The 21,707-nt window shown below is 34.3% G+C and overlaps 1 protein-coding gene across 1 annotated transcript in view; it reads left to right on the top strand.

Annotated features, from left to right (window-relative positions):
* TBC1D15 (TBC1 domain family member 15) overlaps nt 1-21,707 on the top strand; it is a 38,519-nt gene that overhangs the window by 13,571 nt on the left and 3,241 nt on the right. Inside the window, exons 6-16 of the mRNA XM_085320479.1 lie at nt 4,855-4,957; nt 5,934-6,131; nt 7,632-7,760; nt 10,042-10,145; nt 10,446-10,540; nt 11,879-11,995; nt 14,843-14,943; nt 15,667-15,766; nt 16,140-16,237; nt 20,444-20,560; nt 21,018-21,105. Coding sequence (XP_085176605.1) covers nt 4,855-4,957; nt 5,934-6,131; nt 7,632-7,760; nt 10,042-10,145; nt 10,446-10,540; nt 11,879-11,995; nt 14,843-14,943; nt 15,667-15,766; nt 16,140-16,237; nt 20,444-20,560; nt 21,018-21,105 — 1,250 coding nt within the window. The remainder of the gene's footprint in view (nt 1-4,854; nt 4,958-5,933; nt 6,132-7,631; nt 7,761-10,041; nt 10,146-10,445; nt 10,541-11,878; nt 11,996-14,842; nt 14,944-15,666; nt 15,767-16,139; nt 16,238-20,443; nt 20,561-21,017; nt 21,106-21,707) is intronic.

Genomic DNA, 21,707 nt, shown 5'->3' with positions numbered 1-21,707 from the left:
TCATATTCAGATCATTTAATTAAAATTAAATCCTTGTCTGAACGACTGCTGTTAAGTGGAATTAACAATTTGTGTTAAAGATTGAGATCTTCTACTTTGTGTGAAATATCTGAATATTGACATCAGTGTGTGAGGTAATTTATAGCACTGTCATTTAGGTGAATTTTATATAAATATTTTTCCCAGAAATATTTATTTATTTATTTATTTATTTTAACTGTGGGGAGTATGTTTTACATTTGATCTTGACTCTTCAAAACAACTTTCAGAATGGATGCATACTAGTCCCCATATGATGTTAAATACTTCAGGTTGTTATGTGTTCATGTTGTGTAATCTCCAAGTTCTTCATACAGTTAAAAGCCTCTTCGGGCAAAGTGTAGACGCAGAGCRAAGTAGAATGTTCTACTGTCAGCATATATCATAAATGTATTTTTAAAAGACACTCTGAAAAAAATTACTCAATTTACTCTACCTGGTTGCTCTAAAAAAGGGTAATTAAGGATAGATAAAGCATTAAGAAACAATGAGATTTCGTTAGTATAMTAAGTATGCTGTTATCAAAGGTGTTTTGTTAGCATCACTTGCAAAATAATTTTCTTATGAAAGGTCTGAATGCAGATAGTGAAATGACTTTGTGAATCCTTATAGAGAACTCTTCTCATGTGTTGGGAGCATCTTGAGGAAGGGGAAAAAAATGGGCCAAAGTTGCTTTTTACAAGTAGGTGGAATTATGCTCAACTAATATTATTGGTATGAGACACTGTCAGTAGGATAGAGGGGCTGTATGTTAGTTGAACCGATTTGCAAGAGACCTTGGCAATGCCAAGATGGTGCCATCTGTGTTTGTGATAGTCTGAAATTGTGCTCAACTTGGAGAAGGTGACATGRTCAAAGTGACAAACCAGTGAAATGGTATTAACTGTAGCACTTTAAAAAGGTTTTAAAGGAGAAAATTCATGAAGATCAAAGCAGATGATATTAGACACACGAGATAAAGGTGTAAGAGAATATTCTCTATACAACTGGAGATGAATAAATCCTGGATTACAACTTCATCTTAAATCCTGAGATGTTTTTCTCTAGTTTCCCTTTCAGTTCTTCCCTAAATCTCTTCAGTTCTTTTCTTAATTTCATTACCTCTGCAGGCTCCAGGTAAGTATACTCTCGACACACCCCCAGCCCTCACTCCATGAAGGAGATTGTTTCCTTTTGAGCATACTGCTACTGCTGCTTTTGAGCTACTTACTTGCAGGTATCTTCTAGCCTGTTGCTGTTAAGATAGGGCAGATTTTTGGGGCAACATACGTAGCAAACACTGGAARAGCACTCTAGTTTTATGGTGAGTTGCAGAAAGCTTTGTGTTATGTGTGATCTGTTAACAGTGTATCGCAACAATTTACTTCATTTTTTTTATAAACTAATTGCAGTAGTATGTATGTAATGAACAGGATCAAATTATAAGCAGGTCTACTGAGTACTCTTGACAGCACAGATAACAGATTTCCATTGACTTAGTCAAAACTTTTTCATAATTGACCCTTAACTAGATACTTTAAAGCCTGWTGTGAGGCTTTTATCAAAAATTTTTAGTTCAAAATTTTCCCTTGTACCTTTTTTCATCCAGTTGAGACCTTAACAAAATCTGTTTAAAATTTTGATTTCACACTGCTGGKTTTTTTCACTGCAAGTGTTTAAAGCATGTCGTATTTGAATATGTATAAAACAGCAGTAAGCAACAGAAAAGTTAATTAAAATCCAATACTGCAACTACTGATCTATATTGCAGTTGTATTAATTGTGGTAGAGTTCCATGTGTTCAGTATTAAGACACCTGGATTAAGCTTGATTTTTTTTTTTTAACCTCAAAGGCATAAAATGTCTGAGACGCTGCTATGMTGTGTAACAAATTATCTTTCCATATTCGGAAGATTTTCTAAATATTTTGCCTTTGCAGTTGAAAGATTTCAGAATTAGGAATATAAAATAACACACTGGAATACCTTAAACCATTTACCGAAGCCACAYGTTTAAGTTTCTGCCAGATACTTGGTCATCAGTTTGTGTGTAATGTTAGAGTGTGTACTACCATGGATTATTTCCAGTCCTAGGGTCACGTGCTGCAAGCTAACATGCTTTGTATTGCTACATAAAGTTAATGTTTAGTGGCAAGTCRCTAGATGAGTAATGATTTTGGTTCCTACTTCAAATGCTGTCTCTCAGGTGCTTCATAGCAAGTGATTAGTTACTTACCATTCTTCCTTTATGTGACCTAGTGCATCCTTAGTTCTTGTCCTTCGTAGCCTCTTGGCAGTTGATGGGAGCTTTTCTGCTGAGGCAGTGCAAAACAACATTCCCTGTTGGATGAGGGTAGAAACTTGTATTAAGAGGGGCAATCATAATATCCTGTGTGCTCCTTTTTTAAAGAGGGCACTTGGTGATCTGTAACCAGGTATATACTGGAGTCTTCAAGAGACTTACCAAACAGAGCTCCCTGGTAAGATGAGCCAGAGAAACCTGTGGTCGTGTTCAAGCRTTTGGGATGTGTTGAGCTGCTTGATACTGCTTCCTGAAATGGTCCTGAGTGCTGCAGATTGGAACATCAGGTGCTCCAGCTATGGAGATCAAATTTGAATGAAGTTAAGCTTTGGTTGAGCAGGGACTTCCCGTTTTGCTTTACTTAGTTTCCTATCTTCTATTTAACGTTTACTTTTGGACCAAAGTCTTTTCTGTGGGCTGGTCGTGAATTATGATGCTTTTTTAAGGGAAGAAAAAAAATATACTGCATAACTTGTGGAAGTCGCAAGCTTCAGTCTCTATATAATTTTTATAATTATAATCTTTCCTAATAATTTTGTGCTATTATGCATGTAAATATAAAATGCCTTTTAGGGGAAGATTTTACTTAGTTGTCTGGATACGATAAGCAAATACTTGTTAATGTAATCACTAGTAGTTCAACCTTTGGTTTATATATGTATATATATGGTATGTATATATATATATATAAACCTTTGGTTTATATATGTATGGATGTATATATATACACCCATACATATATATATGTGGGAGTGTTGACACTAAAGTAGAGTTTAGCTGTTTTCTAAAATATTTCTGTCATAGGCGGTGGGTTTTTTTTTCCCTCCATTTTTACTGCCTCAAAGGTTTTTGCCCTTCTCTAACATTGTTCCTTTATAAAATGTTAGATCATTGCTGAAATCGTTATGTGTAAAGTGACTAAAATGGAACAAAATATTTGTGATTTTTTGCTTTGGAGACTATGTACTACTTAGTTTGGCTGCACAGGTTTAGTATTGAGAACAATACTATGCTGATCACTTTCTAAATATCTAAACTTGCAATTTGTTTTGAACATTACCCAGATAGCTGTAGCTAACCAAGTAGCTGCCCAGAGGGAACGTCTAATTAAAATGGCAATGTCTTACAAACTTTTTGTTCTTGTAGTTAGGGAAAGCATAATACATGACTCAGCCTTTGCCCTTGCTGCCTTTTAGCAAAAGCCAGTTGAGCTTTATTAACTGTTGCTGCCTCAGATCTCTAACTATGGTGTCTGGGTGTCTCAAAATGAGATCYTCTGTCGGCTTTCATATCCGTCAGTGTTAAGTGCGCTGTCGTGATGGAATTGAAGAGAGATAAGGCTTATTAAAGTTCTTATCTTCAACTTTAATATCATGGTAGATGATGCAAGTAGTAATAAAAATATTTTTTTTTTTTGTTTGGAGGCTGGACATAGATTTCAACTTTAGAAGAGAGCAATAAAGAAGGTATTTTATAAATGTAAGGTCTTTGCAATGGGTTAAAATCAAATGGCTGAAGTTCTTAGCTTTCCTCAGTTTGGCTATTTTTACTTCAAGGCTGGGATGTCAGACTGGCTGCAGTCCCTCAACTCTCTCAGTTTTATAATGTATGGACTTGTAAACTGGGGTGGTTCAGAAGCTGAGTAATGAGTTGATCAGGTATTCCTGCCCAAGGTGGGGAGTAGAGATTGGGGGAGAATGACAGCAAAAGAGTAGAATAAATACTAGGAGCAGCACAGTTTTAGCTGTCTTCTTTTATCCTTTTCATCTGTCTATGCAAGCCTGTGAGAGCATTAGATCTTGTACTGAAGTATAAAAGTCTGTGAATACATTGAGTTAGGCTAAATAAAGTTGATGTAGCTTTTGGAGTCTATGCAAAAAGACATTTGTACAGCTGTAATGAAATGGTTCTGTTTCACAAAATGTCTATGGTGTTTATAAGCTCTATCAATATGAATTTTAGAATTGTTTGGGCTGACAGTAGCTGTTGTAATACTGTTGGTTTGAAATTTGTTGATTTGGATACATTCAATGAAATACAGTTTGTATTACTTATGTATGTTTTACAGGGTTCCTTAGGGTAAGATTTACTAACTGATAAAAAGAATTCCTTAACTGTATGTGATGACTTGGACTCTTTTTCACTTCCTATGTTACGTTAAAGGTATTTCACCATATATATGTAGACATTGACCATGTCTTACTCAACTTCCTTTCCTATATCACCTATTTTTTTCCATTGTCAGATACAGGAAATATTATTTATTCTTAAAGATAACTTTGAAAAAATATGATAATGAGAAATTACATGTGGGTAACAAAGAATAAAAGATATAATTCAGAATGAGTATGATGATTACTAATCATATGACAAATGAAAGTCCTGTTTTGTGATTTGTTAGCATTTGGACTTGTGCCAAGGGCTAAGAATGATCTTGCATCAAATCCTTGCCAAAAAAAAAAAAGTGATTTCAAAAACTGTAAGTGTTCTAAAACATTCTTCTTATAGAAAGTCTATGCTTTTACTGTATTGCAGATCTCCCCAGGATAAAAGAATTCTTCTTGTGAATTCTCAGAGCAAGTCTTTGTCTCAGTCTTTTGAAAATCTCCTTGATGAACCGTCATATGGCTTACTACAGGTGTGTATTATCTTTGAAACATTTTATCCTAAATCTGTTTTTTTTTAAAAAAGCTTCCAGTTCACAAATATTCCCTGAATCATTAGCATTCTAGATCCATTGTGTCCTTAAACACTTGCTATAAAAGTCCACTTAAAATAAGGATTTTTTTTTAAATATTCTTAGTCTGTCTTAACCTCCATACAGAACTGACTATTTCAGACTTTACAGAATCACAGGCAAAAATTAATTTGAATAGGTTTGGGTAGAGCTAGCTTTGAAAATGGGAAGAAAAAACAAARTATTTTAACTAGAATATTCTAAATTGTTTCTGGAATATTCTTCTATATTTTTTGCCAATCTTAAAGGGATACTGGAAATATAGCAGAGAAAGACCTGATTTTACTTACAAGATTTTTTTGTTCTTGAAAGCATTGATTATTTGGTGGATTTTGTAACCTTGTGAAAGTCAGTGGCAAAATTTCCGGTGACTTGAATAAGGCCAGAATCTTGACCCACTGATTCATTTAAGAAAATTTTAGTAAGTGAATTAAATCAGTTTCTGGACTCGGTGATCAAAGGTGGTTTTGTGCAAGATTACTAGCAGATAATCATGATGCTTCAAGATGCATTTCTTCTGTGAAGGCAAAGCAGCTAGGAAGAAGGAAGACTTTTGGGGACATTAATCATTGGAAAGTAAATAGAAGATCTGATCTGTTTTTACACATAGGTCAGATTTCATCAGCATACTACTATCTAATCTTTCAAATCATTTAGTGGTAATTACCTTAATACTTAAGATTTCATTACATTATGATAAAAATCCAGGTAAATATGAATATACTATATGAAAGTACTGATACCTGAATCTTTAAAGACTTTTGAGACCTCCTTTGGATGTTACTGCTCTTTCAGTTTTTTTTGTTTACTTTGAGTATAAGAATTCCAAATAATCTGAGACTTTTCATATTTTACTTGTTTTCTGGTTACAACACAGAAACTGAAGAAAGATCCATACACAGCAACGATGGGAAGATTTTCCAAAGTCACAAACTATATTTTTGACAGTTTTCGATTAACTGACCCTTCAACTCAAAGACGACCACCATCAGAAATGGCAGACTTTCTCAATGATGCTATTCCAGGTCTAAAGATAAATCAACAGGAAGAACCAGGATTTGAAGTCATTACACGAGTGAGTGTGTAAATGAAGTATGAATATGATACAGATGCATAGTTTCCTTTTATGCACACTTTTAAAGTAATTTTAGGACTTAAAGCCTGATGAGTTACACTGATCTGCTTAGTGATCATGGCATATGCTGTCCTGCCTTTTATTGATGAGAGTAAGATTGGCAGCTGCTACTTCCACAATATATATTATTTTCATGTCTGTGAACAAGAATTAAAAAAAAACTATTTGCTTTGAAAGAAGAATGTTGTTATTGCTGAAATAGGGGTTATAAAGCTCTTTATCTTACAGATTCAGTACGCTACAAACTGAACTGCTGACTCATTTCAAGTTTAGTGTTTCCATCTGTGATCTGACAGTTGTGTTAAGTAACTTGGGGGTATGCAGGTTAATATCTAAATCTGATGGCTAATCACTTTAACATTTCATTTTGTTTAAAGAATATTTTAAAGTGTTTAATTGGATCGTTTATTTCCATGTAATGTAGATATACAGGTTTATGTATGGCTTGAACCAAATGTAGAGGAGCCTGTAATTAGATCATGAATCATGAAGTGATTCATGAACCACACTCTTGGTATCTTTTACAGATAGGTGGATAAAATACATTTTTAAATGCTTGAGATTACTATTTAAGCAACTGATGTGTTTTTAGAGCATTAAATTATTCTGAGCTCAGGAAAATAGCATTCAAAACATGTTAATAACTTAGCTGTAGTTGTATGAACTAAGCAACTTGGACTCTGAGAGCTTGCTGCATAGTACTTAATCTGTTGATTTATCAAACAGTTGCAAAGGAATTGGCTTTGATTGCCATGATCAAAATATTTTTAGAAAATAAGGAGTTCCTGCTACCAAACTCAACTATGCTTAAATGTGTAAGCTGGGGATGGACAGGCTAACCTCTGAACTGTGAAACTGCCAGGTGCTAGGAATTCTGAAAGCATGCATGGTGTGTTTCGTTTTGTTTTAAGGGGGAAGCGTGCTTAAATTGATCTTCCAACTGCATTCTCCAGTTTGTGTAGGAATAACATTCCTGAACCAGAGTTGCTTTTTGGCTCTCTTTCGAGGTGCACTAGTGCATGTTAAAAGCACGCTTTTGAAGTGAAGCTCCTTGTTGTCCCTGTTCGCTGTGTTSTACATACCTAATGCACTCCAGTTACACAGAAGCGTTCAGTGCGTGGCACTATTCTAAAGCTAGTTCCAAAGTGCTTGTGGGGGTGGAAGATTGTTGGGAGGGGGTGGAGGGGAACCTATAAAATTTGAAATACTGTGGATACCTAGGTCCTCAGCACCAAATATCTTACTCTACAGACTTTTTTCTTTCAGTCCACACTATTGTCTAATGTATTCATAGCCTTAGTGTCAGAGAGTCCCTAAGGTATGTTCATGTGAAAATGTAGTTGCACTGAATATGGAGAACAGCAGCTTAGTACTATTTACACAATTGTTAAAAATAGTGAAGTATTTCAGTGGGATTCATGTAACATCTTTGTGTTTCAGATTGATCTAGGAAAACAGCCTGAAGTTAGTAGAAGAGAGCCTGTGTCAGCTGAAGAGTGGGCTAAGAATATGGATTCTGAAGGAAGAATTTTAAATGTTGACTACATAAAGCAATTGATATTCAAAGGGGTAACTTGTTTTTCTGAATTCAGCAAGCCCTATGGATTGTTTCTGGCCCTCTTTCTGTTGTTTCCCAGRCTCTGGTTATGCTGTTTTCATTAAACTTACAATCCTTCATGCAGGACTTCAGGCATGAACCAGCCAGTACTGCTGGAGAAACTTTATAAAGTGTGATTTAATGCTAATTGARTACCTCAACACTCTTAAAACCATACGAAGTGTTGCACAAGGAAAGAAATCTTGTGGTGGCAGGCTGAAGGGAATGAGTCAAAAAGACGAAGGCTGAATGATTGAGAGGAGAAATCAAAGTGCCTTTCAGTAAAACAACAGTGCTTTAATGCTAGGATGCTAGGTTATCATGTTTTGTTTTGTTTCAAGGCTGTTTTCTTCTTCTCCAAAGCAAGTTTTCTTTGTTTGTGCAATAGTTTGCCTGGATTTGGCCCTTATGAGAGTGGACCCTGATCAATTTCCCTGTACTACTATTATAATTGTGTTAACTGAGGCTTTTGTAACGTGAATGTAAATTCATTCTCAGTGCCAAAAATGTTTTGAAAACTTTAATTTTACATAATATAGTTATTCTGCCTAACATTAGTTCACCCTCTGTGAAACAATGATGTGTGGGGTTGATTTTTTTTTTTTTTTTGGGGGGGGGGGGGAAATCCAGTTATTTTAATACATTCTTTGAACACTTGTATGTTTACAAGCATGCAATCTTGCATTCTGGGAGTCTGGAGGTAGAGAATGATAAATTTGTTGTGTGTTGGATTTGGGTTTTTTTTTTGTTGTTGTTTGTTTTCTTTTTTAAAGACTTATGCATAATAAGGAATGTACTGTGAAGCGTGGAGCTAAAATGAGGCCCTCTTCAGTTCATGTGTTCTTTAATTAACTTGTGTTGAAGGTGCCCACATAAGGATGCTGTTGCAAGTATGAGAATTATTAAACAAAAACCTTCTGTCCCAGTACTTCAGGTTGCCTTGTCATCTCTGTTGTCCGTTGCCTGAGATATTAAGTGCTCAATAGTATTCAAGCATGACTCAAGCCTGAATAAATTCCCAAATATTAAGTGCAGATCTTTWAAGGAGGCAGTGATTCTCTTGAATCATTTGCACATTAGATGAAAATTTGAATTATTGTTTGGATAGAGCAACAAATTTCAGTTGTTAATGCTACTTGCTGCACCATCTCCCTTGYTGTAATTTAATGGTAAATGAAGAAACATAACAAGGAATAGATCAGTATGCTCAATTGAGTGGGTAAGCTGATGAGTCTCATACTGCAAAAGTGTCCTGTTCTCATGGTTTTACTATAGGAGTTGCAACAATTTCTTTTGAGTAGGATATGAATCGGTACGCTTGTCATATACAAATTCTGAGCTTTATTGGAAAGATTTGACAATAGTATCCTTGAGTGCACATTGGTATTTTGTTACATGCAAGGTTCATCTGCATGTTGGCCATCTTTTGTTAGATGAAAAGGTAATCCTTAAAGATCAGTTTGGCAATGAAAAACAGCATGTTTAAATACGAACCTCTATAGATATTACAAGGCAAAAAATGTAGCTTTGATGTCTTAAAGCCTTTAGTTTCAAGCAGTGAGGCAAAAATATGGGAAGAAATATACTTTGTAAAGTTTTTTCTTTTTCTTTCTGTCTGTCTGTCTGTCTGTCTGTCTGTCTGTCTGTCTGTCTTTCTTTCTGTCTGTCTTTCTGTCTTTCTGTCTTTCTGTCTGTCTTTCTGTCTGTCTGTCTGTCTGTCTGTCTGTCTGTCTGTCTGTCTGTCTGTCTGTCTGTCTGTCTTTCTGTCTGTCTGTCTGTCTGTCTTTCTGTCTGTCTGTCTGTCTGTCTTTCTGTCTGTCTTTCTGTCTGTCTTTCTGTCTGTCTTTCTGTCTGTCTTTCTGTCTGTCTTTCTGTCTGTCTTTCTGTCTGTCTTTCTGTCTTTTGAAAGGATGAATTCAGTGCTTCTACAGTTTTCAGGGCATGTGAAATTGATTTTTTTTTTAATTGTGGTTACATGACAAATCTAAGTTGCATTGCAGCTTAGCAGGTGCTAGTAACTAAATGTTGAGCACATTCACTTCCTCCTGTTTCCTCGAAGTGTGGTACACAGTGAGCAGATAATATTTAGCTAAAACATAAAAGCTTACTTGGAAGCTTACTCCAGTTTTCCTCTAACTTAATTATTTTTCTCTGTAGTCTTAAGTTGTTGTTTTAATTGTTGTATTACTAYAGGATAGTTTTCTCATAAAACTTAAGTCTTTTTGTTAATGTTTCATATCTGTTTTTCCCTAGGGACTGTGCCATACTTTAAGAAAAGAGGCATGGAAATTTCTTTTGGGTTATTTTCCTTGGAATAGCACTAAAGAAGAGAGAGCAAATCTGCAAAAAAGAAAAACGTGAGTACAGATTTTTCCTCCTACATCAAAAATTTTTTTTCTTTAMGGCACAGAGTGATGTAGAAAGCTTTTTGGAGGGTTGAAGGACAACTGTTTAATGTTGTTGAATGCAGTGAAGTGTTTTTCAGACCTTCTTAAAAAGATTAATATAAAAGATTATATTAAAGTAAAAATATTACATTAATGGGTTGTTATCCCATTTATGCCAAAGAACAGAACAAATAACTCTTTAAATAAAAAGCAATAATAAGGAATGTAATGATTGAGCATATTTTGGTTTCAAAATGATCTTTTTTTCAGRGATGAATATTTCAGGATGAAACTGCAGTGGAAATCTGTCAGTGAGGAACAGGAAAAACGAAATTCAAGATTAAGGGACTACCGGAGTCTTATAGGTAACTTTAGATTTATAAACATCCCAAATGTACACACTCATGTGCCTTTAGAAATTAATGTGAAGCTGAAAAGTAACCTTTTGAGGAATCTGTATGAAACAGCCCTAAAAGCCAACATGCTGGTATTTTCAGAGGTGCCAAAATTTCATTATACACGTAACACTAAATTTTTTTTAACTGGAACAATTTAGAACTTTTGTATCTTAGTGTTACATATTGGCTGAATCTTTTTTCTTTTTYTCTTAATAGCAAAACTTCTTTGTTCATGTCACTTCATATTGTAGTTTTACTTAGAAATTTCATTAAAATAATGGTGATGTAGTAAGAATGTGACACTTCTCTGTTTATATTTTAAATTTCCTTACAAGCATTTGTATAGGTATGTTCTTGTTTGTTTTTCATTTTAAACAGAAAACCTGAAAAAAATGTTTCACAAAGTTCTGCTGACTGTGCCCCCCAGTTTTCTTTCATAGTGGCATTGGGTACCAGTTTCTAGGATTACCAAATAGTTATTTCTGGAGGTGGATAAGACTGTTGTGATATTCTGAAACATTGGCTACACTTACTGTAGCTTGTTATTCAAGAGGCATGCTAGGAGTTGAGAAAGATCTTGGGCTAGTAAACCATCTTTTTAAAGCATGTGTTTAAATGTACATATGCATATTTATATATACATTTTCTCAGAGTTCAAAAATGACTGAAGTTGCATTTCTGTCAAAGCACTGCTGTTAATTGTTTGAAATGTACATGACAGGTGTATGTTGTAAAATAGATCTGAAACCACAAAATTCTTTTTTAAATGCACTCAATTTTTCTTATTTTAATACAGCAATCTTTAATTTCACATTATTAAAGAATCTGCTCTGTGTACGTATGCCTGAGAAACAGGCAGTTTAAGCTCAACGAGGATTATAGGAACTTGGTAAACAAGAACTTAAAAAAACATGCTGCATGAACTACAATGGTGTAACTTTCCCACTGCAACTTATGCTCTTGTACACTTATATGAAATTGTTCTTAATCTCTTTAGGTGTAAAACATTCACGGTATCATAATCATGAACTCTTCCATAGAAGTACTTTATAAAAAAAAAAAAAAGTTTGAAATCTGTTTATAAGTGAATCCTTTTATGTTAGGCAGGAAGGATCATCTTACTTTAAAATATTCTTTATTTCAAACTGACATTCAGTGGTACAGTTATCTTATTAAACACTTCAAAGCTTTGCAACAGTGAGGAGGAGAAAAAAACCCAGCCGCTTAAAAAATATTCTGAATTTGTTAGATGCTGGCTTAGAACTTGTTTTGAAGGTGTTTTTCAAACCTGAACTGTTTCTTTAGAAAAGGATGTAAACAGAACAGATCGAACAAATAAATTTTATGAAGGTGAAGATAATCCAGGATTGATCTTACTTCATGATATTTTGATGACCTATTGCATGTATGACTTCGACTTAGGTAAGTTGTATTCATCTGAATTTAAAAGCCTTTTCATTTCCTATTTAGTTTTGCTTACATGAAGGCCTGTTAATGCGCTTGAACTTTTGTTACTTACAATGCTCTCYATAAATGTCAGGTTTTATATTTTAATAATGTAGATAACTTTGTTCAATATCTTATCCTTCTTCCTCCCCACTGCCTAATACTTATCACAGGCATATGCATACAACAGTGGAGGCTCAGTTAGGAGTTGAGTTGCAGCTTGCCCTCACTGTAGCCCTACTGTTTTTTGAGAGTTGAAGAAGCCTTGCTTTTCAGTGTTTAACTGGGTTTGGGTATTCAGAGCTTGACTGTTATTAGTATGACAGTCCTAAAAATGGGTATAAGAATAATAAACCAGCTGCCACTGCTGCAATTAAAACTCAGCATGCTGAACCAGCCATTTGTAAACATGAATATTCTTATGAATACTTTTAAAGCTGGTGCTTGAGAAGTATACTTAAGTCTGTCAAAAATTATACGTTAGTGTATGCATCCATTGTGGAAGGAAAAGCACATAACATCTGTTAACCACAGTGTAGCTGAGATTTCTGAATTTTTAGCTTTTGTTACTTGTATAGGAAAGGAGGGAGGGAATACATGTTTTAAACTGGTTTCCCTTCCTTCACACCAGCATGAGATTTGACTGTTCTGGTATTTTTTATTATTATTTTTTTATTGTATTCTGCCTCAGAAAAAAGTGCTGGAACTGTAGAAGCCCATTTCATGCCAAATTCTGAAGGCAAAAAGTAGGAAGACTTCTTTAACTGTTAGTGAACTTGCTGCAGAGTGACAGTATGTGTCAGCTTTTGTCTTTTTTATCAAGTCTGAAAAGAGACTTGATGTTACGTTGAAGAGGATGAGGAAAAAATAAAAATGATTGACACTTTAAGAAACAGCTGCATTCCACATGTCTTTCCACGTTTCGGCTCATATTAACATGCAGTGACCTACATCTCTATGGAATTAAAGCACGTTTACCAATCACTCTGAAAACATCGTTTAAATGGCTTAAATATATGTAGTGGTTGTCTTCTATTTTATCAACAAGCAAGAAGAATAGAAATAGGCTGTATTTTACATAGTTGTATCTACCCAAGGATTCTAAACTACCTGAAAGTATGAAAATAACGCTCATTTCTTTTATCCTTCAACAGTAGTAGTCTTTTATCCTTCAACAGTAGTAGTAGAGAGATCTGGGTGGTGCTACAAAGTGCCAGCAGAGGCACAGAACATAATAATTTCACTCAAGTAAAATAATTACCTGTTTTTTCTTCCTTGTGCCCTTTTCTGCTSACTTCTGCATTCATTAACTCAGCCATCTTTTCAGTGATCCAGTTATATTGCTAAGAAATGAAATTGGCAAAGCTTGAGCCTGACAGAGAAGTGTTAGGTCATAGTAACCAACCACTAATGGTAGACCTACGCGTCGCTTATGTCCTCCCTTATTTAGGGAGGTCAGTAGCAGTTGGGGCAGTAGGTAGGTTGACCTGAGATTAGTAATAAGGTAGTTTGGGAGGATCAGGAAGATCCTTGTCCTCTACTCTTAATTAAGATGTTAGTTACAAACAAGCTGGAAAAAACACTTAAAAATAAAATTCAGAAAACATGGTGCATACAGCTAGAACTTTCTAGCTATTTGTAAAAATGACATGCTCTGAAAAAGAGCATTTTATTCTCCAGTTATGCAAGCTTTTCTCATAGGGTATATGAGCTTGATCCACTGTTTCTAGACGTGGAAACCTAAAAGCACTCATGTCAGGTCTGGATACTTATTTCTTTTATGCTTCTTAAGTGTACTTTGCTATTTCCTCCATTCTTAGTTTTATAGGGAATCATTTTTTTTTCTTATGTCTGCTTGATTAATCTTGTCTGCTCTTGTGGTCTTAGGCATTGATGGACTTAAAATACAATCCCTACTGCGTTCTCTGCATACTTCTGAGATGGTAATACAAGTAACCATCTCAGGAAGAGTTCAGGGTGCATAGGAATATGCAGGATCAGGTCCTCAATATGAAATGCTTTGAGTGAAAGTGACTCATTTTTCTAAAAAGACGTAGTTACATCTCTTGTTCTCCAAGCAGAACAGCTCCCCTCTCTACTTATCTAAATACAGTAATCCTTACAGCATAGTCAGTGCCAGGAAAAAAAAAAGTGCAAAATTTTCTTCACTCCATAAAAGCTGTTGTATTGAATATTTTTCTGGAATTGAAACTTGACATTTTTACTTCAAATTGAATTTAAAAGAAAATCTTCAATTGGGGGGGGGGGGAAGAGGAACACCTTAAGAGATTGTAAATATATGGAAGAAAGCAATCCAATCAGAGATGGATAAGAAAATAAAAATCAGTCTGTATTTGTGATGGTGTAAGATATATCTTAAATCTTAAAAATGTCAATATTTTCTTTCAAGTTAAAACAGTGATTAAAAATGGGAACTTTTTATTACTAGAAATGCATTCCTTTGTTTACCTTTTTTTTTACATATTTTAACAACTATAAAAATGTGTTTTATGTTCTTTTTAAATTTGCAGAAACTGCTGATAAATCTTGTTAGATCATCTGGATCCTGATTATTATTAATACGATTATTACTAATGTAATATTAGTGTCTCTTTACTGGTTGTAGAATTGCAAAATTATAATATCTCTACCAACTTTTGGACTGCAAACAAACATTTGTCTCTTTTCACGAAGCAAACATTTTGCTCAGTTACTGATTTGTTTCATGAAACAAATGTTTTATGTAGTTGTTCAACACAGTTAAATAATCCAACTGTTGAATTCAACTAAATTCCTCTTTGCTGTTTTCTTCCCTTTCTCAAGGTTATGTCCAGGGAATGAGTGACTTGCTTTCACCTGTCTTGTATGTTATGGAAAATGAAGTTGATGCCTTTTGGTGCTTTGTATCATACATGGATCAAATGGTAAAGTATAAGGCTTGTTTAGCCTGTGTAAACAGATAAGGTGTGGATAGCATGTGGTGTTAATTTTATTGTATAGACTTCATTGCTTTTAGATCCTTTTAAAGAAAAGGTTATTTTACATTCGAGGTCAATATGCTGTGTCTGATTATTGACACAAGTTATGTGGGTTTGTGGTGTTCTTAGAGTACAAAGCAGACAAATTTGGTACTTGGAAATTCCCAAGTAAGTCCGCTAGCATGGCCAAATACACATTAGTCCAGAGTCCTCCAGTTCAGGTGATGGTTCTCTGTCAGAGCTGCCTTTTGGCACATGTTAAATGCAATTTAGACTTTTTCACAAACTGAAGCTTTTTAAATTGTGCATCTGGTGGAACAACATATGACTGGTGTGAGAATAAAAGAAGTCTTCTCTGGTTTGAGAGCAGTAATGTTGCTTGGAGGTAGCGAGAGTAGACTGACATGAAGTATAATTTACTAGGTATGAAAATATGTAAAGAAATTATTGAAGAAATGTAGGTTATTGCTTTATTTGAAACTTTCAGCAAAAGGCAGAAATTTTGTTATATACTGGTACAATCCTTTAACTGTTTCACATCTTAAATGTTTTAAGAATGAGACTGCCATGATAAAAATTTGTTATAATTAAACAAGCTGTAGATTTCAAAACTATGGTTATTTGAATTAATATAAATACCTGACAGTGCTAATATTTTATTCTACCCAGCATCAGAATTTTGAAGAGCAGATGCAGGGTATGAAGACACAACTAATTCAGCTGAGTACTTTGCTTCGCTTACTAGACAGTGGATTTTGCAGTTACTTAGGTAGGTGTGTTTGTCACACAATAAATGAAACGACTTAGTACATTTTGTGTGCATTGATATCCTGACCAGTCTTTAAATAGATTTCTAATATGATGTTATATGAATACAGGACTCATTCATTCCAGTAATTTGACTTTGTACAATTTTTGTAAATTAAAAATACCTAAAAGACTTAACTGTTCCATATATTCTAATAAAGGGCATCTTATTATTGATTTTAAATATGTTATCCTCCAGCAAATATCAGTGATTCTGAGGAGGGACCTGCCTTCTTAAAAATCAGTTATATGATTATGTACCTGTAAGGTGTATGTATTTTTTTTCCTACTGTTTTAACCAAGTTTAATATTTATATGTAAAATCTTATTCCTAGAATCTCAAGACTCAGGCTACTTATATTTCTGCTTCCGATGGCTTCTTATCAGATTTAAAAGGGAATTTAGCTTTCAAGATATTCTTCGACTCTGGGAGGTAAGATGTTTCATCTCACAAACTTCAGAAGTCCTTGGAGTTCTATAAAATACACTTCTTTAGAACAAAAACGTGGATTTTTATGTAGTGATTAATACCCTAACAATTTTTAAAAATCAAAATCATTTCAATGAGGTAAGGATGTACTAGCATATCTTGTGTCCTCTTAGCTTAAAGAGCAACTTTGAGTTAATGAATAAAATCTTTTAAAGATCTGATGGAGATAAGTTGGCTTGTTCAGAAAACTTTGGAGAAGATCCTTCAGAAGYGGTTCTGAAGTGAAAGTATTAAGTGTAGAGGTACCAGGTGGTTCTTTTATGGAAAACAGTTTACACTAGGAGAAACAGCATGATTTGTTTCTTCGACAGTTAATTCCTCATCAACCTGACACTTACCTTGATACAGGCATTGGAAAGATAGATTTTTTTTTTTAACAAATTTCAAATTTACAAATTATGTGGAACGAGGCAGTGGAAGAGTAGTTTTTCTTAGCAAAAACCATAAAGAGGATGTCAGAACATTGTTAAACTTGATCAGGCCTCATGATGTCAAGTAACATAATACAAAGCATATGAAAATGTGGAAATACTGGTAATGTCAAGTTAATGAGACTAATTTTTTGACTGAGATGATTTTGAGGTTCTAGGGAGTAATTAAGGCTTACATCTTTAAACATTCTTTAATTTGTTCCCCCCCAAAAAAAAGTGACAACAGTGCAGCTSTATTGTCTAAGATGCATTTAAAAAGAATACAGAATCCATTGAAAGCTCCCAAACAAGAGAATAAAATCCTCCTAGGAACAAAATGAGCATTTTCTAAGATAAAGCATTGCATAGAGTTATGGTGGGCAGCAGAAGGATAATGAAAAGAACAGGACTGAGGTGCATAAAATTTATGCTCTAATAAAAAATGTTCCTGCTATAGTAAAAAATAATACTGATGCCTTTCATTTTTTTTTCCAATAATGAAAATGTAATTTCATAAAGGAAAGGATCAATATTTAAAACTGTCTAAAGTAAATAATATTAAGCTATTTTATAATCAGTTGTGGAATTTACTATCATAGTATGTGGAAGCAGTATTGTAACTGAAGAGGACTAAAAAGTTTATGAATAACATTCACAAATGTGAACCAGAACGTACAAATACAAAAGAATTGTCTCTTATTCCAAGGCATAACCTGATAATTAATTCAGAAAAAAAAACCCACTGTCTTCTCCTTCTCTCCTCAGTGTTTTTTCTTTCTCTTTTTTTTTTGACTTTTTTCCCTTTTTGATCAGTCTGTTTTGCATAGACAAGTGCATATGAGATGCAAATGCTGGAAATGACAGTTTGGCCCAAGTGATGTAGCTGGTAAACCAGCTATGTAAACTAAACAAAAGACTCCTTTTATAATCTGTTTTATTACAACTTTCTCTATAAATAGGAGTTTTTCATTAAAACTGAAATTGAGAACTCTATAATCGTAAGCTACATTGTTTAATACCTCTGCCTTAACGTGTATACACAGAAGAATTTTTTTTGTATTTCTATCTCCTTCGTGTATTTTTTTGTCTTGGGGGCATGGTGGAATGACTTTGAGAAAGGATAGTCTTGCAGGTTCCTTTCAACACATCATAATGTATATTTACTATAGGTAACTTCTTTACTAGGAGAAATTGAATCGCAAAGGGGAGATCTCATTTTTATTTTAAAAACAAACTAATTAAAGTATTTATCTGAAAGGTAGTGCTACCTTTGTCACAAAAGTCCAGTTTACAACAGTTTATTTTCATTATGCTGCTTCATTAGTATCAATGGGCTCTACCCATGGGATTAGCAAAAGCATGTAGCTTTTGGCTACATGCTACCAGCTGTAGGCTCAGGAAATGGTTTTTATTGTGTAATCAGGGAGAAATGAGCTCCTTTAACATTATTTCTGTGTGAAAGCATAATTCACATGCTATCTTGTAATCCATAGTTAGAGATATGAGGGAACCTAGTTGACGGTGATGTTACCCAGACAAGCACTCACTTGCAGAGGATAGAATGAGGAGGAGAAGGTTGCACCTGAGATTCTAGATGCAGCTTCCAGGACTCTGTTGCTGTGAGCTGCTTTGTTCTCAATATGGTGCAGGAAGACTGGGTGGAAAAGGAAGAACCTTGACAAGAAAATTCTGTTAAAAGAAAAAAAAAAATTACAGAGCTTGCTCACTCTTCTAAGATTATGCTAGTGCAACTCATGGGGTAAAAAATTGGAATAACTTAGTGATAGATTACTTGTGTACTAGCATTTATTACCAATATTCATAGGTGCTGAGGAAGCATTAGAACAAGTGAGTCCTTCCTTATAAAAATTTATCAGAAAGAAAAAGGGAAAAAAATGCCGTTAGACTTAAATGGTATATCTTGATATTCTCAATTTCAATGCTGTTTTTCTCTTACCATTTTCTAATCACCCGGTGATACTGCTGCCATCCATTTATCTCCACAAACTAATGCCCATGCTCTGCTCCAAACTTTGAAAGGCATATTAAAAATGGCAACAAAAAGTATGGAACTGTCATGACAGCTGCTGGTTCTCTTCAGAGATAAAAAAGTGAATGTCTGTAAACATACTTGCTAATATTTTTTCTTTTCTTGAGGCCCATTTCAGTTTCCACTGAAGTTAAAGCTTGAAGCAGATTACTACTTAAAGTCAATATTCCAATAGTGTATCCTTAAACTGTAGGTATGAAAGTTAAATAGTCTGTTAAACAGATATGTATTTTGGTTAGATTCTTCCATATCCTGCACAGACATGTTTCCATCACCTATGTTCAGGTTTGGATTTAGTTCCAAGAGGCAGCATACTCTTTGCTGTGCTTCATTAGTGATTGCCGTATGTAATTAACCGTATGCCTACCAGGAGAGTTTGAGTATACTGTAAAACTACAGTGGTTTGTTCAGATGCAGGATTGATGTTGAACCAAATCTATATACAGCTCTCAATATTTCCTCCTTGTGAACTAGGAACAAAAACTAGTATATAGGTGAATGGTATTTGGTAGAGTGTATGCATTTTTGCATTACTGTTACTGTTTATCTTATTCCTTTTCCTGGAGTGAGAGAATGCATTAATGGAATATGGAATAYCTGAAAAAGATACTTAATCTAATTCAGGACTGAGTGAATTGAATATCTTAGCGTTCAAGATTAATTGTACTTTATTTTAGCTGATTTTGGTTTGGATGTCTTTCAGATTCATGCAATTTGGTTGAAGGACATCATGCACTAGTTATAAAAGTTCCAGTGCAAATAAACTGTTGTTGAGTTTTAAGATTGTATTCTACAAATAGTTATAGTAGAAAACTATTACTAATGAAGTAAAACTGAATCTTTTATTAGTCTACTCTTTTTACTTGTCTTTTTGAGAGTAAAACATTTGACTTCAATCCCTTAATCTGTGTTTGTGAGTAATTTTGAGCAATTTTTTGTAACTTCCCTTTTTGTTGTCAGAACTATTGCCCTCCAACTTTCTGCTCATCATAAATGTTTTATTCAAATATTCAGTTTTTGTCAAAGACTTGACTCTCATGGACATGCTAAAATAGATTATTAATATTGAGGTTGCATATTCAGTCCCACTAAACTTGAGAATGTGCATCTCTGGCCTGTGTGGGACCAATAATTGTATCTGCTGTCAGAAAATAATACTGCCACAAAGTATTATTATATTACATCTGCATGTACATGTTTTTAGGCTATGTTAATGCTGGGGGAATTAGGCACCGCACTGAAATTTATTTAGAACCTTTAGCACCTTCGGAGGGATTGCTAAGCATGACACTTTTATCAGTTCAGATGATGCACGGGTGTGCTGAGCCTCATAAAAGCAATTAAAACTAAGAAATGCTTTCTGTGTAATTATTCATTTTTGAGTAAGAGAATTTCACATGAGCTGAAGCAGAACAAATGGATAGATGTTCACAAGACTGCAAGTTCAGGCAGCTTAATTGTATTATAGTGGGCAACCTGGGGGGGACACTGAAGTCTTAACCAACTAAGCATGTAATGACTCAAACTTGCCAAAGATATACTTAGTTGGCTTCAAAAATAGCTTTTTCTTATTTAAATTACTAGGCTTTAGGGCCTACTAAAGCTCTTTTAAAGCTTTATTTTAAACATCTGCACTCATTTTTCAGAGGAAAAACAAGCATTTCAAAAGAGGTTTTCATATTTTAACAGGTAATGTGGACAGAATTGCCTTGCCAGAATTTTCATCTTCTCCTCTGCTGTGCTATCTTAGAATCTGAAAAACAGCAGATTATGGACAAGCATTATGGCTTTAACGAAATACTAAAGGTACTGAGTTCTTGTGCATTTTTAAATCGTAATTAACTCTTGAGTTAATACAATGTGTTTATATTTCATGTTGTGAGGGAAGGAAAGAGAAGCTATTAGTATCTTCTGAGAGTTAAACTTGAAGTGAAATGTGCTTTCAAAAGTGTTTATTTTTGATTTGTCTTTAATGTTGTTTATAACTTCTGAAAATATGAGCTAGGGTAGATCTGTGTGCTAGCTATTTTGTCAGGTTTGGAAGTACTACGGATTCCTCTTATGGATCTTGGACACTGAAAACCTGCTGTTGGATACTAGATCTTTCAGTACCCATTTGTGAATGCAGGAATGKTTAGCCCTTCATAGACTGAAGTGGCAAACTTACATGGTATTTATTAGCAGTACAGTAGAGTAATATTATAATTTTATTAAACTATATTTCACACTATTTGTCACACACATTCTTTGTAAACATTTTTAGCATGTCAATGAACTGTCTATGAAAATTGATGTGGAATACATACTCTGCAAAGCAGAAGCAATTTCTATGCAGATGATGAATTGTAAGGTAAGACTACAAGTGTATCTACTGTGAGCCTTTATAGACAATATGTAGTCACTGTAGTTGTACATGTATGATGTGCTAAKAATTAAATGCTTGGGTATGATAAGAGTATGCTGTCTACCTTCATTGAAAAAGTCTGTTGGTAAGAGTGATTACTCTTATATGGGAAATGTTCTCAGGAGGAAAAATTGAATTGTGCTTTTTGGTCATGATGTCTTAATTTTTACTAGGTATGGTAGAATACAAGTAATTTAATGTTTGCACTCAAGAAGGATGAGGTGAAAGGTGCATTGCACTGAAAGCGTACCAAACTTTGGGAGCAACTAATTGTACTCTCAAATTCAGTGACCAAAAGTCTAATTAGGGTTTTCTGGACTTCTGTTTTTGAGATAAAGACTATGTTGTTGATCAGGAATTGAGTATTGAGCCACTTACCTTTACTGTGTTTTTGAAAAGCAGATACTACAAATGATAACTTAATGAAGCTCATATGGAATTAATGTTGAAAGATATGTTTTCAGTACACTTAAATTCAGATAAATGATTAGTTATTTGGTGGGAAAAGCAGTGTTAATTTTTTTCATTTATTTGATTGATTTTTTTTTT

This window comes from Rhea americana, unplaced genomic scaffold, assembly GCF_003343005.1.
Source record: "Rhea americana isolate MKP2758 unplaced genomic scaffold, rheAme1 scaffold_64, whole genome shotgun sequence".
Taxonomy (NCBI): Eukaryota; Metazoa; Chordata; class Aves; order Rheiformes; family Rheidae; genus Rhea; species Rhea americana.
Note: the sequence above shows the minus strand (reverse complement) of the source record. Positions and strands in the feature narration are given on the sequence as shown.